This window comes from Caloenas nicobarica, chromosome 4 (genome assembly GCF_036013445.1).
Source record: "Caloenas nicobarica isolate bCalNic1 chromosome 4, bCalNic1.hap1, whole genome shotgun sequence".
In the NCBI taxonomy this organism is placed as follows: domain Eukaryota; kingdom Metazoa; phylum Chordata; class Aves; order Columbiformes; family Columbidae; genus Caloenas; species Caloenas nicobarica.
Genome location: NC_088248.1, coordinates 53,094,606 through 53,113,521, shown reverse-complemented (window position 1 = coordinate 53,113,521; position 18,916 = coordinate 53,094,606). Strand labels below are relative to the sequence as shown.

At 38.1% G+C, this 18,916-nt stretch overlaps 1 protein-coding gene across 3 annotated transcripts; it reads right to left on the bottom strand.

Moving 5' to 3' along the window:
• Window positions 1-3,566: 3,566 nt before the first annotated feature.
• Window positions 3,567-18,521, bottom strand: YIPF7 (Yip1 domain family member 7). 3 transcript variants are annotated; one of them, XM_065633417.1, is made up of 7 exons: window positions 18,432-18,515; window positions 17,541-17,682; window positions 16,084-16,200; window positions 14,414-14,580; window positions 12,558-12,703; window positions 7,941-8,122; window positions 3,567-4,082 (listed from the first exon to the last, which is right to left on the bottom strand). In XM_065633417.1, the coding sequence occupies exons 3-7, from the start codon at window positions 16,197-16,199 to the stop codon at window positions 3,920-3,922; spliced, it is 774 nt and encodes a 257-aa protein (XP_065489489.1). In that variant the 5' UTR covers window position 16,200; window positions 17,541-17,682; window positions 18,432-18,515; the 3' UTR covers window positions 3,567-3,919. The 3 variants fall into 3 exon arrangements, with proteins under 3 accessions (XP_065489489.1, XP_065489490.1, XP_065489488.1); XM_065633418.1 differs by having other exon boundaries at window positions 17,573-17,682; XM_065633416.1 differs by lacking the exon at window positions 17,541-17,682 and having other exon boundaries at window positions 3,568-4,082; window positions 18,432-18,521.
• Between the last annotated feature and the right edge of the window lie 395 nt (window positions 18,522-18,916).

The following is an 18,916-nucleotide window of genomic DNA, read 5'->3' as shown; positions in this document are numbered from 1 at the left end:
GCCTGACCACTAAATATGCTCTTGACAATAAGGGAGGAAAAACAAATTTTAAACAGACACAATTCATTGAATTCTTGCTTCACTTATACCCATTATTGATACAAATAAAGGTCAGTAATTCAACATTACTGCAAAATTCACTAAAGATTGTTCAGTGGACAGAAAATGCCAACACCTGAAGATGGCTGTTTAGCAAAGGGCTGAAATAAACATGGTGGCAAGAGAGGTTTAAGACAGAGCTGTCATGCCTCATTCTCAAATGACATAAACAATGCTGTTATGAAATCAGTTTCACTCCTTTTGTATACAAGCTTTCTGTGGATTCCATGCTAAAAACCAGAAAAATATTGCCCTTTGCTAACTGAGCTACAAGCACAGTGTGTGCCCAATTCAATGTGTCAGGAGCTTTCAGTCCTCAGTTCAGTTTACCAACAGTTAAACTCTTCAAGGCCTGTATTATAACCTTTTAAATATGACATGTGACAAGATGATTTTTGATAAATAGTAGAACCTTGGTAGTACAAATGTGGCCCTTGGCTTCCCAAGGAGAGCAGGTCTCTGGACGCAACCTGAAGTTTTGCCAGCAGCTGCTGTTCAGATAACCATTTTATCATCATTGCATACTCCAACCCATGCCATAGTCTCTTCTTGCTCAGAATATGTTTGCTTTCATACTCTCCTGCATTTTGTTGCAATAGAACAGCAAAATATTTAGAGTAGAGCAGAATGCAGCAAGCTGGTTTCTGGGAGTGACCTCGAGTACATCTGGCACACAAGAAGTGCAGCGGAGGACGGGCAAGCACTTCATCTCCTACACATCTCCTATACTGCCTGTGTCTGAGGCTGATGTCACCATTCAAAGTAACAGAAAGGAACTAAATAGGTGCCCATTTTTGTATGTGAATGCATATTCAGAATTGAGCTTCCATGTGCATGCTATAAAAATCAAGAAAACAAAGACTGATTAGAAACTTGCATCCTCCAAGACTATGGTTTTTTTCTGCCTTTTGCTTTGAAGCTTATGTTTGTCTCAGATTTTATTTTAAATCTTCGGGGTGAGAAGCATGAATTAAAAATCAGTCTGTGACCCATTACTATTTTATAATCCTCTCTTTGGCAAGTAGAATGTAACAGCTTGCCAGACTTGTATTTAAACTTTCATGGAATGATGTGAGGGAGTGAAATACAACGGCCCAGACAAGAGACAATACAGAAAAGCTAGATGGTGTTCAGAACGCCTGTCCAGAGAGGCAGAACAAGAGTATATTACTGAATAGACAAGTTTTGAACTGATCTTAGACCAAAATAGCATTTATTTTTGAGGAAGTAACTCCTTATAATAGTGACAATAGTATTTTTAGATTCAGGAAACACACAGAATAACAGGTCCAAAAGCATCACTATGGCCTTGCTGACCTTCAGAAAGGAGAGCTATGTAAAAATGAGGACTGTCTCTTAAAAGAAGTCAAAGATAGCTAAGATATTTAAATCACAGGTAGCACAGAGACCCCTGAAGGACACCATACTGGCAGCTCAGCACCAGTGCATATCATATGCTGGAAATCCCTTCGGAACAGGTAAAAGGAAATCAAGCATGGCTAAACAGTAAAGCAAGGGAAGTTATTGAAATTAAGAAGTTAGCATCCAAAACAATGAAGATGCATCTCAGTGAAGAAAAGAAAAAGTTCTAAATTCTGAGAGAATAAACATAAAACTATAAGTAGACTAGCATTTGCTTTGTAAATGTTGTGGCAAAATTTCAAGTTGTTCATTTTCCCCATAAGTAATTTGACTCATCTATGACATCAAAAGGCAAATTGATGGCTTGATTCACTGGTTCCCCTTCCATTTGTATTATGCAGATCAGGATGAAAATGAATACAAGGTGCTGAAGAATAAAGCCATTTTATACTTGTTTTAGGTAGTATGAATGATAATAGGAAGTGTAGGACAAAAATGGATCTAAATGTTTCTAAACCATCTTTTCTGAACTTCAGAAGAAGTGCAACCATATGACTCTTTCCCTATTCAGACACAAGAATGCTATTGGTGCGTGGTAAATCAAACTGCCTGATTTTATAACCACACTCTGGAGTCACTTGACGTGTTTATCTGTGCCTCATTAGTGCAAAATTTACTCCCTGATACAGCAGGGCCAAATTTCTCATGCTTGCAAATGCTGATCTTCCAAATTCACACACTTCCCATTTAAATGCAACTGGATCCTGCCTAGTTACAGCCACAGTTTACTCTGGGGTCATGACTCCAACTTTGCCTCTCTGTGACTGTGTTCCTAGCCTTGCAACAAAGAAATGGATACATGCAGTAAGTATTTTTCCATAAATGAGTTTTGACTTTTTAAGGAATTGGCTAAGTACTCACTACCTTTTTTTTACTTCTCATGACCCCTAGTCTGAAAGGGAGTTCAGTAAAATGAATTCCAGAACAGTTTGCACAAGAGTTCTTCAAAACCCAAATATGTCAGCAATGGGAAATATTTTTACCAAAGGCTCTTTCAATTCAGAAACAGAATCACTAGCTTGAGGACAACCCGATCATCTAATTTACGTCTGACTTGAAAAGGATTAGGAAGACAATTAATTTTATTTTGTCTTCAGCGCATTCACCATGCTAAGCTTCTGTATAAGTGTTTGCAGCATCAGGACCCTCTCTCACAGAATCATTGGTCCTGTGTCTAGAGAGAGAAATATTTTCTAGGCATTTCACTTAACAGTTCAAAATAATGAATAAATTAAAGATAATCAAGATCATTAAAACACTCATCAAGAAGGAAGACATCCTAAAACACCAGTGAAATAATCTGCTGCCATTTATTTCCTTCATATTTCCCTTTATTTCATCTATTTCTTTTTCATAGCCCTTTCTACAGCTGCATTCATTTTCTCTACTGCTTCTTGCTGGATTTTGCTCTTGCTATGACTGCACACACATCTCCATTTCCTCTTGATGGCCTGATGCTTCTAATATTATATTTTGAAACATCGTCTTGTGCATTCTGTGCTTCCTTGCTATTATAAAAATGTTAGGTTCCTGTAAAACTAAAAGCAGCAAATAGATTTTTTTGGAGGACAGATAAAATTGTGGAGATTTATATTTTGCTTGCTTAAACACAGTTCTGCCTTTCAGGAAACATTTTTAGGAGTTGCCTTTGCTTTGTGTGATGCTTTTCTGCAGTGACAGCAGGCAGTGGTTTAGTGGCTATTTTAAAATCTAATACTACTGTACATTACAAAGAGTACAATAGTGTTTTGGACAGCAACACCTCTTAGGAAAAAAAAAAAGAAAAAACCACAAGCAAACAAACAAAACAAAAACAAACAAACGAGACCAAGATGACATTTCTAGTTTCTGCCCTCTGTTGCAGCAACCTGTTCTTGGACAATTCTTGAACATCACAACTCAGGGCCACTCACTCTTCTGCTAAAAAACCCCACAAATACACACACATAAATTCTGGATATAGATTAGTAATCATATGAGATGGCAAGCTGCTTTTTTTGAAACAAAACTATTTTTATTTTCACTTGATTTACTATATTTGTTATTTACAATATTGCTTTCCAGTTACTCTCTAGTATATATATAATATATTAAACAATCAAAAAAGATATTTTTAATGATCATTTATTTCATTTTTTTTTCACTTTTGCTACCTTCTCAATACAAATGTTTTTCTTTAAGCTGTAAGACTTTCAAAACACCATTATTGTAGTCATTTACCTGTTAGCTTGATTTTTTATTGCATTATCAGCCATTAGGCAAATAAAAGGTAAGCCATATAATCTAATTTTGTTAATGGAACTTAATGCAACTCTAGGCAATCTAAAAATAAGTAAATAACCCTATGCCTGTCCAACAACCATAAACAGACTGTAATAGGTCTACCTGAAAATACATCTCAGAATACAGTTAGAAGTGCAAAAAGTCCATAAAGTAAAGCACATGGGTATGCAATAAGAAGCTGCTGTCCTTCCATAGCCAATGCAGAGGTAAAAATTTTGGAGGCTGACAAACTGCACCATCCAATAATAAACAGAGCTAACAAAGTTCCCAGGATCCCCCTAGGAGGAAGGAAAAAAAGAAAAGTAAAGTAAAGTAAAGGAAAGGAAAGGAAAGGAAAGGAAAGGAAAGGAAAGGAAAGGAAAGGAAAGGAAAGGAAAGGAAAGGAAAGGAAAGGAAAGGAAAGGAAAGGAAAGGAAAGGAAAGGAAAGGAAAGGAAAGGAAAGGAAAGGAAAGGAACACAGCAAAGTCCACTTGTTAGTAAATGTAGCATCAAATCTTATCAAACTCAAGTTCATGTCTAGCAACTTGTTACTGATAAGGTACCCGTCACTGGAAGAACCAGGGACTGACGGACATAATGAAAGTCAAGCCTGCAAAACAAATTAAAACAGGAAACAAAATGGCAATTTCTTCAGCATGGATAAAAGCAGCAGCTTCATCGGTAGTACTGCTAAAAGGACAAGTGCATTTCCAATTAAATCTTCTGGGGTTCCAGCAGATGCAGCAGCTGAAGTTTAATTTTAAAGTTAGCAAAGGTCCTGTTGCATCCCAAATCATCTTGTAGAAGTTGTTAAGATCTAAAATGATACTACAGATCTACTCTTCCAACAGGCAGCCTGATGGCCTGGAGGAGATGCATTTTTGTAACACATGGTATGAGTTTTAAGTATGCCTTGGACTCTGAGGAGAGGCAATGAGACTCAAGGAATCCCATCTCAACTGACTATGCAGAAAGATGTTGACTGCCTCCCAGGAGAAAGCTCAACTGGTATTTTAAAAAGGAATACACATTGAGTAGAAAGTAAGGAATGAGTGAAGAACTACTGAAGAAAAATATTTTGCTCATCCTTGCATCCTTCTCTGCACACTGAAAGGATGGTGGCTTTCCTCACTGCCCCTCAGTGACAGCTGAGCCCTTCTGAAGTTCCATTCTGCCACCTCTCAGGCTCACGATGGCCTGGAGAGCTGATGATTATGGGACTATGGTCAAAGGCCCACTGAAATATTCCTGCAGATTACAGAGAGCCCACTATTAAACCCTGTAGCAACAAAATCTTGCCAATAAATAACATTTCGCATATGCTTTATTTGCACTCTGTGTTTGCAGCCTGCTTCTGTAAAATGTATGAGATAAAGTGCATAATACACTGGTGATGTACATAATGAGATCGGCTGTATTACATAGTTTCATTGTGTCAGTCTCAAGGACTTTGAGAATGAATGAACCTCTGCCACTTGCTAAAGGACTTCCTGGTGTCCTGTTCTTCCGAAGTATCAGCAAAACAGAACCCTCAGTGAGAAACAGACTACAAAATACTTACTTAGGTCCATTTATCAGAAATAAACTCCACTAATATTATTATTGCAATTAAACCAGGATGAGTAAATCTCTCCTTATTTAATTGACTTAGCTTATTTAATGCAATCACAACACATAAAACAGTTCATTCCTCGGCAATCCAGTCTCCAGGCCAATAAGGTACTTGGTGTTCTCAGCTCTTGGGACTTTGGGGGAGAAAGGAGAGAACTAATTTTAAGGTGCCTCAACACCTCATTGCAACTTCAACCCATTGGAAATAAAACATTCAGGACCGTGTGATTTAATGTCCTCAGTTTAAATGTTCCTTTAAACCTATACAGTAGCATTCAGGGAAATTACACTGGGTTCTGTAAACCAAGTTCCTGCTCCAAGTGGAGATGCTAAGACACTTCAACAGCTAGCCAGAAAATCACAGCTGGTATAGACGGCTCTTTGAGCAGGTACCCATGCTGGCAGAGGGGTGGGACATAACAGGAACATACTGTGTGATGACAATTTTCAGCTAGTATAATGACTCTTTAGGGGGCTATTACAAGGTGGTACAATTTAGAGATGTGGCTGCTCTGCCTGGCATTGAAGTTCAATGGTGTCTCATGGTTTGTTTCAGGACTGGGAGTGAGCAGGATGGAAAGGTGACATTAAACATATCAGAGCTAAGAGAAATTTCTGTGCTTTTATAAATTCAGTCCTTGATCTAACAGCATGTTACTGTCAAAAGGAATGGTCTGGCTTTAGCAGAGAGCTTGTGTTTGGCATGTCCATAAGGGCCAAATCCTCAAGCATGTGAGAGGGGCAAATGTCACATTCTCAGTGACCGAGAGGACTGGGGGTGCACCAGCATGAGATTGAACTGAGGACACAGACGTGAGTGAACCCGCTCCACTCCTCTCTCACAGAGAGAGTGAACCCGCTCCACTCCTCTCTCACAGCCTGCAGATGTGGTTATCAAATAGGTCATCTATATCAGCTGGGTAAAGGAATTCCTTTCTCCATTCTTACACTCTTTCCTTCACTGTTTGGTCAAGGATATGGCTTGACCACTCTGTTCTTTATAATTTGAAATGGACAGAAATAACGTTTTTACAAATACTAGGAAAAAATGTGAATGTATTGCTGCCTTTGCCATTTTAAATAAGTTTTAAAAATAATGAATTGTATGTTGGATTTAAAAGTTGCCACTTAATTTTAATAGTATGTTTGTAATAGTTAACCAATGGTTTAATTTTGTAACGGCTATCACAGTATAATATTTATAGATTTTCAAAAGATGCATTTTCTGTAAATTCACAGCATTTTACAAACATGCAGTGTGTGTTTGGGTATTCTTTGTAAAGCAAACAGTACTCTGCACCATTGGAACAGCTGGTTTGGAGTTTGCCCCATCTGTCCTACCATTACATATCTTCACCTTTTATTAGGGTGGATTATTAAACAGGTTAATCAAGAAAATATGGGAAGTGTAGGAGAACAGATGATAAACAGCTTCTTCAGTGTCACTGCTGTTCATCTCATCAAGGACAGCTCAGAAACACTTTAATACACAGAATATGATCAGGCTAAACCATCATCACTCCACTGAAACACGCAACAAGGATTGTGCCAAAATCTTGATCCCACTATAAAATTTCCTTAAAAAATAATAAACACATTCAAAAAATTGCTGCTTTTCCAAAGGAAAAAAACAGGGGCATTTTCTTATTCATGAGCTGCCAAGTCCTATACTTTACAGATTGGAGAGTTAAAAATGTGAATGAACAACCAAGACTAAGGAGGGGGATCATTATTAATAACATGTTAACGGTGGATAAAAGTACTGCTCAAGGCCCTCAGGCAAGACCTGGAGCTTCCTTGTACTTTGCTGTATGTGAACAGGGAGGTAAACACAGTCTGTATCTCAAAAGGGTTACAGAATGAGGAGGAAGGAGAGGCTTGCATACAAATTTCCTATTCATAAGTATATTACTGAACACCCCCACACACACACACACACAGAGACACATTTGCCACCACACATTTGGTTTTTCAAGGTTTTCAAAGCTATTTTCAAGTTTGCAATTACATCATAACTATACCTCAGAGTATACAACTCTATACATCTTAAACCCTTGTTCTAGTGCTCCAAGTCAAACAAGGATTGACTGGTTATTTCATTCTGTCACACAGAAGTTGGTCTACTGAAGGAAAAGAAATATAAGGATGGGAACCTGATACTGTGAACAAAAAGGCAACAGCAGAACCAGCTATATAAAACCAAAATCTGAGTGTCGCTTTCAAAATTGATACCTGAGTTTGATCACTGTTGGATCTGCAAAACAAAAATCACATTTGAGGCTGCTGCAAAAATCAAAGCCACTTTCAGTCCAAGTGGGAAACAAGGGAATTAAGAACTCGTATTAAAATGAATATCTATGACCCCTCTCATACACAGTTCAGTTTTGTCAATTTCCACCCAAACACACAAACAAAATGGTGTTTTTCTTCACAGTTTCCAATGCCACAATTCACTACATAAGAATTTACAAAATGTTTAGCATAACAGCAGACTCCTGACTTACTGTCCTCCGTATGATTCCTGTTGCCATACACTGGTACTTACTGTAGTGAGAAGATGACAGCAGAAGAGGACAGGATCACCATGGGCAGCAGGCAATAGCCCAAGACACTTGCAACACACCCATGCGAGACTCCTGGGACGCTCATCAGGTTCAGCAGGGCATGCATGGCAAGGCACCCAATGGCGCTCATGCCATACACATAGCCAAAATGAACTTTTCCTGCCTGGAATAAATATAAGTAACATGAAGTGTCAGAAGTGAGCAAGTGGTCACAAAGCAGTGGGAGAAGAGAGAAGGCAAGCACTAGCTTTCTTACTTTTTCTTGTTGACACTCTCCACTTCACCTACATCGGTTAGATTATAGACCACAATTATACTTTTGAGTGATTTTTGCATCAAAAATTTCCAAGGTACAATTGTGAGAATGTGCTTGTTGCTAATTTAAAGTTATAAGACTGATTCTCAGTCTTAATGTAATTGGGCTCCGAACAGGACACGAATTGGTTGGAGAGACGTGGGAAGGTCTAAGTTGTAACAACCTGAGAAGTTATGGAAAGCACATTTTAGTGCCAGGAAACATCTTTCTAATAGGTGTATATGGGGCTGTGGAAAAGTGCCCTAAGTAAAATGATGACCTGACTTATTTGATATGTTTCACATTTTATTACAAACCTTCAGCTTTAAGCACGCTTGCAAAAAACTAGTAAAACTTTGCTGAAAGTATGCTGTTTTTCAGGGTGAATGTGACCATTCTTCCCCTCGACTACCGTAAGAAAGGCACATCTCTGTGCTTAGATCAATACAACATGTTCATTTCAAAATAAACCTGAGCAGTAACTGTCAGCTTGTGTTCTTTTTTCATTCCAATGAATGAAAAAAAAAAAAAACACGACTTTTTTTTCTTCCAAGTTTTATTCCTTTGTGTGAATTCAGTGTCTGTGAAAGGTACCAGCCTGTCAGCCTGGAGCCCGATGTTTTCTAATTTATACACAAAGCTAGTACAACAGGCAACAGTAGCCACAGCACCACAGATTTCTTCATCTCCTGCCATCATTTTGAAGGATAACCTCCAGGTATGAGGGCATTGTTCACTCCCAAAAATGAACACTCACAAAAGCCTGTTAAATATTTTTTTCTCCCTTGAAGCTTTAAACAAATGAAATACTGAACGTTTGCTACACAATACTGTCATTTTCACATCTGTACACCAGAAATAAACATTCGTACATCAGAAAAAAACAGTGATTGGGATGAAGATGGTTTTGTTTTTCCTTTGTCTTGGAACACTGTATCTTAATGATAACATGCATTTATGAAGGAGAAAGCTCAAACCTGGGACTCAACCCTTAACATAGGACCATAGAATAAACTTCTCAAATGAAGTGCTACAACACATCACCTTCCTAACACATAACAATACATATGTACATACTTAAAACACAAGTGTGTTTGTGCATGCACACACATCTATATATTGCACACATTATATATTGTATATGATAAACCACATGAGAATCAAAACTAATAAAGGATCTCAGTTTCTTATAAATTTTGTAGCTTGTGGTTGGATTCTCTTGAAACGGATAAGGTGGAAACATTATTGAAGCTTTTTTTATGGTTTGCAATATTTACAAGTATCTCTTTCATGATGGCTAAGGAAGATTGAGAAAACCTCCCACTTTACTTATCCCTACATTTTACTAAAATGTCCGGTAAAAAAACTTCGAGAACCCTCCTTCTCTGCCCCGTCTTCCTGCATCCATTTGAGTGGAAGCTGATGACTGAATGCCAGCAGTGTTTGAGCTGGACAGATATAAAGCAACACAGCAGAGAGAGCTTAATCTAGGGATGACAGAACCTGAAAGTCCTAATGTTGTGGGCTGGTGACAGTTCATCAGCTCCAGCTGGAGAGCAGTGCATGCTTGTGTGTGAAAGGCAGCCTCAGTTAATAAGCCCTGCATCTACATCAGCACCATCATCCTGTTTTCAGCTTGACCTGGCTCACTGCTGAGCTCTTCTCTGGTTCCAGGCCTAAAAGTTAGGTCAGAAACAGGCAGGTTACCTATGTCCTTGCAACATCCCAAGTGTTGGCCTTTTCCCTGCCACCATGTTCCACCATAAAGGAATAATCTATTCCTGAACTAACGGCATCAGAAATCTTCCTGTTTCAGTACAGAGTCCTTTGCTGGCATTTGTATACTACTGGTATAAAATAATCAGGAAAAATTGCTTCACCAAATACAATTAATGATAGCTAGAGATAGTGTGGAAGAGCAATACTAGCTCAGATTATTATCAATTACAATTTCAGTCATTAAAGATTTGTAGTAAGTTTAACATCCACAATAGTTTGGGGCAAATCTGTTTGTTTCAGTGTACTTGTTCATTCCACACTATTTAGCACTATTTAGCAGCTTAATTTAAGATTAGGAATTACTGAGACAGAGATGAAGGGAGCACCAGCACTAGCAGCTGACTGAAATCTCCACTTGGCGAAATGTTTGATTTGTGGTGCAGGGGAATGAGAGAAAAAAAGCAGCTGAACATGCTGGTTCCAATTCTAGCCTTTCTTAACATGTGTAAGTATATTGACTCACACATGCGGAAATACTCTCAATTCACAGTGATGTAAGCAAAACCAGAATCAGGCTTGATTAGTCTGGCAGGCTTTGATGAATTGAAAAAGCTAAATTTGTCCTGCGGAAGGAACAAGGTTAGAAGAAAGTCAGACTTTGTGTGCTTGTTTGCATCTGCCTAGAGTGGGTTCTACTATCCTTAGTTTAAGTGGATGAGGAAGTCTGATTTTGTACGAACAACTATGTAAAATGCAAAGCAGCTGAGGCTCAGGCTTCTGCTAACTTTCACAGTGCTGTTCTTTTTCTGTCTGCAGCGGAGCTGCCCTCTTTATGCCAGTATGAGGAAGATCAAGTCCTGCTGCCAGGCTAACAACCCTTTCCTCTTTTTCTCTCTGCTCTGAAAGAACTGCTATCATTTGAAGAATATCTTTGCATATTTTTCCATAGTTGAAAAGCTGAAACTTAATAAAATTTATAAATTATTTTTGGAAACAAGCTCTCAAGCAAATTATGTTCCTGGTGCTACTAGAAGATAATTACTCAAGTACAGAAGGATATCATAGCTTACACAGCTGAAGAGACACTTCAGTATTCAAATGTATCAGAGATAGAATGAGCAGCCTGAATTTATAAGGTGGCCCATAAACATATTGACATGAAGTTGTGACACAAAAACATTAGATTGTACCAGAGGAGTTCTGCTGGCCTGCACCTGGAGCACTGAAAATAGTTGTTTTTCTAAAGACATGTAAAATGATTAATATCCCAGAACAAATAAAGTAATTAAAGTACTTTGTTTCAATAATAGTAGTTTAATATTCGGTATAATTGTTGGCTATCCAGGGAGCAAAATCAACAGTAACTTTTTTTTTTTTTAATTCTTTCTTTCTTTTACCTTCTCTTCCATTTTCCCAGTTAAAGTCAATTCAACAAGTTCTCCTTTTATTCTCCTCATACCTTTATTTCTTTAGGTGGAAAATAGCCTATCTTCTCTAGTTTCCCATATGCTTTTCCTTTTATTCCCCTTCCTCCTGCCTCTTCCACCCTTTTAAAAGACTTTTATATTTATAGGGACATACATAATAATATTTGCCATTTATATTGCAGTTTGCACATTCAAGGTATTGCACTGACAGTAAATTGCATGAGAACTTGCAAAAATCTTCTGATTCAGCACTATTTATCACAGAGGAAATGGAGAATTAGAGTCCCACTTCTCTCACCTCAGTGCTAGAGCCATAAAGCCCTTTCCAGAATGGTCCCACCTTATCCCTGCCTGATAAATTGCTGCCGACCATCAGAGCTGTACTTCAGCAGCACTGTAGAGCCCCTGTTGTCAGTGATAAATAGATGAATTTGGAGTACTGCACAACCCCTGTTCACCTTTTCTCCTGTAGGAAAGCTACATTCATAAAGAGGAAACAGGTTAAACACAGACTACCATATTTTGTTTAGTAGATGATGTAGAAAAATAATATCAACTAAGAAAGCACTAGTAAAATTTACAGGTAGGTACTGCAAATTTGAGCAGGAGGGACGAGGCTGTTTCCATTTTCTTTTTTGAATTATTATAGTTGTTTTGTTTTGTTTTGTTGTGTTTTGTTTTTAATAACTTTGCAGTTCCCAAAATAACATTGAGAGAAGATAATTTCTGAACAGCAACAAGAACTTTAGAAAAGTTGGGCTGGTCTGCTATGCCTTTTTCTTCCCTCCTTTAAAGCCTCCTTGTTAGGTCCTTACCTACTGCACACTCCTGTGCTTCGGGTGTTCGGAGCCTCCCCAGGATATACACTGCACAGACCTGTTCTTTGTTCATATAAAATCTCACCCCCAAAAATGGTGTGGTCTTTTATTTCCACTCGAAGTAATACATCACTTCACCTGTATTACATCTACATTACATTTAAACTTTATGAAGGTACTGTCAAAGCAAGGAGACTTTTTAATATATAACCTCAGAATGAATGGCAGCAATTGACTCATTCTATGCCCACACTACGTTTTCTGCAACTTCACATGCATTATCACCCCGGTATTAACTTGTCAGAAAAGAAATCCCTTAAGATTTCTACCACAACCGACCAGCAGCAATGTTGCTCCGAGGGCCAAACAGAAGACCATAGGTCCGGTGAGGTCTGTCTCATTCATAATGCTGCCATCTGCAGGCTTCATTGGATTTAGAACTGTTAATGTTTTTTGCCATATATGTTCAAAATTGATCCCAAGTTCTGCAACGAGAAATTCCAGGATAGTTAATTGCTCACAAGAAAACAACACTTTCACAGAAACCCGTTTGATGCCACAAACCCAAAACAAGCAAACAAAATAATTGCTTTAATGAAGATTATATTGTAGGATGATGCATTCTGTAGTAGGAATATGCTGTCCCTGCTATATACCCAGTATATTTGAGAGTCAGCTCTGGTTCTAAATTGAAATATTAATTTATTAAATCCAATTTTAGGCAGCGAACTAAAAAATGCCCTCGGCATTTTTGAGTTAATATTTGTTTTTCCTATATTTAAAACACATCTATCTAATGCCGCACTAACTTAGATGTTGAAAAATATGCTAATTAACAGTAACTGCAGAATTCAAGATACTCTAGAACACCGGGGACAGAGATACATGCTTTAATTCTGGCAAATCTGACAAGAGATGTGTCTTAAGCCTGAACTGCCACAGGCACTTAAAAATGATGTTCTTCCCTTCAAGGCAAGTTAATAATACTTTGTGCACTGCTTTATAAGCTTTTTTTTTTTTTTTGCATTTAAAAAGCAGTTACTGAGGACCCCTAGAAACAGAACTAAATTCTTCCTCATTAAAGTCAATGGGAAATCTGCCATTAACTTTACTGGGGCAAAGATTTCTCTCATAATTTCTGCAGAAACACTTCAGCTTGCAAGAGTAATCACCATCCCTAGGATGCTCCTGCAAGGGAAAAGTTAGGTTCAGAACTGGATGCCAGAACTACCGAGATGGACAATGTGTTAGATCTGTTTGTAAAGCCAAGTAAGTCTTTACCTTATTCCACCAATCCATCATCTTGAGCTGAGTCAAAACATTATATAAATAAAGTTATTCTGTATTAAAATGTGGATCTTTGGTCAGATTTGTGTGGTACACAGATAGGAACATCTCTGAAGCCCTGCAGATCAGAAGCAGTTTTATTTCAACACCCTTTTCACAGGCTGGACTGCCTGTGGAGTTAAATGCTTGGAAGTCTGAGAGATAGAAATCTAGCAGTTATCTTTCTCAAACAGAGTGAACTTGCTGGTTTTAAGGCAGTAGTAGTATCTTTTAAGTAATAAAAACTCCACTTGCCTTCTAGTATGAAAAAGCAGGCTGAATATGCTCTTTTTATATGTCGAAATAATCCATAAGAAATTTTCTGGGTTTTTTTTAATGTCGCACAAGTACTTTGTAAACTATAAAATCAGCCACTAGCATATGAGATGGTTCAATCATCATAACGAATTATATTGTTCGTGCAGTTAAATGATCAACTAATTGAAGCTGAAAGGAAATTTCTCAATTTCTTTCCCACTGAAACAAGCTATTTAGCATGTTCAAACTATTAAATTTATTACTAGTTACGCAAAAAGGATTATTGTAGTATTTATCAATTATAGATTTTCCAATATGTGTGCAGGATAAACACAGAGTGGAAAAAATATTTGGAAACTTTAACGCAAAACTTATTGTTATGCTGTCATCTAGTGGTAGTGAAGTGTATGCTATATAGGCCGTAAGGCTAAATGAATCCACGGCAAATTCAAATAAGAAAATGCAGGTTTGGGGGCCAGCGGCTGTTGGCTGAAGTTGGCACAGCCAAACTTGCAGCTCTGCTGAAGTTTCTCTAGCGATTGCCACCAGCTAGCAAAGAAAAGCGTAGGCACCCCCAGGAATCATGCACATTGTCCATGGGTTTATTTTACCTTCTAGCAAAGGAGGTTCCTCCTCAAATCCGTCAGCATAACTGAGATAAGAGAGACTGTCAGGACTGTATGTTGGCTGCAAAATCTGACCCGTGTAACTCTGAGAGGACAGAAGCATTTCCGACGGGGCAAAAGCAGTGGCTGGAAGTTGCTCTCCTGTCTGGCTCCTAGAACAAGAAGCAAATCACAGCAAAACAAGTAACTACAATGAGCAACTTCACAGCTGCTTAAAGCTGCTAGCCTGTGTGCCTTGGTATACCTCTTCAACTATTTTCATTTTGGGGAATTTGGAAAATTTTCTGGGCACAGTGACCACTGTGTGTAGTGAGCTGCTGAGAACAGCTTTCCTTCCCTTCACTGCAACCCACACCGAAACCAGACGGTATTCCTGCTAGCCTGCCAGCATGCTACAGCCCATCACACCCACTCCTGTACTTGTCCAGCAATGACAGAGGACAAGCTCCCAGGCTGGGGCTGAGGGGAAAGGGAGCTCTGAGGACACCCACAAGTTTAGGCATTCCTGACTTTTCCACCAAGCACCCTGGTGACATTCCTCAGGTATGTCTACACTGCTAATGAAAGAGCCATATCTTTAGATGATTTATTTTTCTTGAATCTGATAAAGAGCTTAAGGAATTACTAGCACTATGTGCCCCAAAATCAACAGTTCTAACAAGAAGCTCCGTCACTCCAATTAGGTAAACAACCTGTAACATCTGTAAATATAAAAGTAGCATGGAACCCAATCCTTTACAAAGAAAGGTTTAATTATAAGTAATTCTGCCTTGGGGAAAGTGTAGATGATGTCTTGAAGCTCTTTCCTGTTCTATTTTCTGTGATTCCCTAATTATTATTATATATTATTTTATTTCTCTATGACCGGAGGGTGTAAATCAAGTTTGAACTCTCATTTGACTGAAATCAATATATGTATAACAGCCAGTGACATCCAAAAAGGTTGATAGTAAAAATGAAAAAAAAAAAAAAAGGAGGAAAGCTGGGAAATAGTAAGGGTATAACACAGAACAGCCCAGAAACTCCTAGGGAGAGCTAAAGCCAATCTCTCATCCTTTGGTTTGCATTTCAGTGCTTTAACTAACCCATTCTTTATATCCTGGGATTTTGTAGAGGGGTGGCACAGACTCTGTGAAGCACTGGCACCATGGGCACAGGAGACTAAATACCTTTGTGTGGCACAGGTTTTTTGCCAGGAGGCCTAAATGCATGGCAGGGAGTAACACTGTTGGCCTGGGCTGGTCTCCTGCCATTTGTCCCCCACTGCAAGACCCAGGGCCAGGCAGATCCACCAGCTGCTGAACAAGGAAGTTGCAGCAACACCCAGCCTCCCACCTTGTGTAGAAATCTCCTTAAGGGGAAACTCTCAGAACTTCTTTCCCTCTTCCAGGGGCAGAAGTCACCAACGGGTTTAAAAAATATTTTTAAAAAACCCAAAAAAGAAATAATAAGATTCTTTCTGTCTTGCTACTGCTATGGCTTGTATTTATCCACTAAAACTTCCACTGAATTCATTATGCAATCCTTTTTTGGCAATTGCATGCTGGTTTTTGTCATTAAGTTTTTCTTTTTTTTTCTTTTTTGTTTTGGTTTTTGGTTTTTTTTGGTTTTTTTTTTGTTTGTTTGTTTTTGTTTTTTTTTTTTTGCATACTTACTTTCTGCTTCCACAGAGGTTTTCATTAGACCCATAACTGTTGTAACCTTCTTCCTGGTCATCTATGGTATAATTGGACTGGTAAAAGTCGATGTGAAACTGCTCAAAATTTGTCATTCTGGTTGGAAAAAGATGTTGTAAGTATTGATAAAATAGCCTTTGGAACAAGCCAGTATCTATGTTTTGAACTGTCCTACACTGAAATGAAAACAATAAACCTTAAAGCCACAAGATCAAGAGAATCCTTCCACAGAAACTCATGATAATTTGGAAGTGACAAAAAAGGAGTCTTTATTTTTACAACAAGAGAAATTAATCTTTTTGACCATTAATTACTGAATATTAATTTATAAGTTGTATACAAGACTTACTGTCTTGTTAGTGTTACCAAAAATAACTTGAGTAATTTTGGAAGATAAATATCAAGTAAACTATTGTTTTAAACACTTCATTTTCCTTCTTTAAAGAAAAATTGTGGCCATGTCTGAATGCTTAGAATTTAATGTTTTTAAAAGTATTTTGGGTTTCAAAATCAATCACTATTTTCAGCTGTTTGTGTTTTGCACTATTATATATGACCACCATAAACCACTGGAAAAATACAAATATAGTCACAGAATTTGTGATTTGTGTTTAAGAACACTGTAGGTGGCATATTAGGAGTACCAGATAAACATTCTCATTGGTTATCTACATGATTTTGAAGAGGACAGCATACTGAATTATTGATTGGATAGTAAAAAAAATATAGCAAGAATGAAGACACGTCTTTCAGTCTTGTTGACCTATGGTTCTGCTCTATAGGTACAGACTGATTAGATTGAAAACGGAACAACTTGTCTGTCTTCCTTTCGACATTGCAACTAACCTAGCATGGGGTCATTCCTGCTTTTGTGATGATTTGAATTTTGCACACACAGGGCCCATTTCACATACCTTGCATGTACACAGGACTGATTGTCTCGGTCATAAATAAACAACATAAGAAATGAAGCACATTGGTTCTGTAAAGCATCATACACCTTTCGGTATTATAGAGTAATTCAAATTGCAAAGATAATTTTATTGATTCCTAGACTCAGTCTAGGTGCTTCTTATATTATTAGCATGGCTGACTACAAATCCAGAAAACAGTTTCAAATTTGCCAGGTCTACCAAGACAAGTAATTCCATGGCTTGAGTAAGAGCAGCCACAAGATTAAGGGCTGACTCTGTTTCACTTCAGCGTTATCTTTATGCTGAGCCACCGGCAGCAAAGACATTACACCTGCTCGGAGCATCACATGGGTTCAGGGAGTCCCCGGCCACCAATGGGTTGAGGCTAGAGGGGTCTCTGGGATCACCCGGTCCAACCCGCTGCCTGGAGCAGGGCCACTGAGCAGGATGCTCAGGCCTGTGTCCAACTGAAAAACCTGGCATTGTCATCTTTGCCCCCTCCCATCAGGTAGTTATATTCACCGAGGAGATACCCCCGAGCCCTCTCTCCTCACAGCTAAAGTTTCTCAGTGATTTAGGGAAAGGCCTGAGCAGGATTTGTCTGTCAAGGCACAGATGTATCCACGTGCTTCACCACTTGGCTGGCATTTCCGTAGTTAAACTCCTAAAATACACAGAGAAGTTATATAACTTCTGACTGATAACCACGACTATATCCAATTTACTTAGATTTTCATGTGAGATATTAATCTCTCCTAACACTTCCTGTTTTCTTCACTTTTGCCCTCTTTTCCAACTTTACAAATGCCATTGGCAAAATACACTTTTCACCTCACAGTTACACTCAGTTATCTCTGTATTTATCAAGGACACACTGCTTATGGAAAAGATCTTTGTATGTCTCTTCATAAGGTAAAAGTGATCAATATTAGTATTTCGTCAGGGACCTTGAAATGCTGCATATTAAAGTTGCTACCATGTATCCCATAAACAGACTAATCTGTGGGGACACAACTCCTTCATTTAGCTACAGCGTTCAAAGTAGAAGTTATACTTATATAATACTATTTTCTTAACTGCTGACCAATCTTGCAGGATTTCCAAATTTAGAAGAGAAATATCTTTACTCTAAATATGAATTAATGCAAATTAATTGTACTAAGCTATGTACTGTGGTTTTATTTGGAATTGTACACCAGTTATGCATTTGTTCAATAAAGATTTTACATGGAATATTTAAAAAAAAAAAAATTAGTGAGTACTTCTACCCCAATAGTTCATTTCCAGTAAGGCTTTAAGATTCTTTGCTGCCACTATAAGGAATGAAATAATTACTTAACCAGGTATGCTGCAATCTGTGTAGTAGAAAGATATACTTATTTTGCAAAAGAATTTGGAGATAAGGTTACTTACTTTTTAAGATATTTGATGAAAACTCCAGTCTGTTGAATTTACATGTTGGAGAACACCTAAAATATCCTCTTGCTTCAGCAGAGATGAGCTTAGTGCTATTTATAAGATTCTAAATTTGATCTTTGAACAGATGCATATGAAGGAAAAAAACACCACAACCTGTCAATATCATGGCCAGCATATAGCAAGAACTAACAACAATAAGCAGAAGAAGATAGGAATCTTCGAGGAAAGCAGGACAAAATGAACAAATATTGTTCTATAAATTTCAACTCAATAATCTAGATTATAGTTCAGAGCTTTTTTCTTACGTAGGTATGTATAACGGTCCTGGTGAAGCCCTCATGAGCAGAGCTGTTAGATTTTTAAAAGTTTTAACCATAAGTAATACCTGTTAAATGAGCAGGGTAAATACATTTACTCGGGTGTACTTTGCTAGCAGATGTTTCCGTGGTGCAGAGTATGTGACACATGGAGAGAGCTCC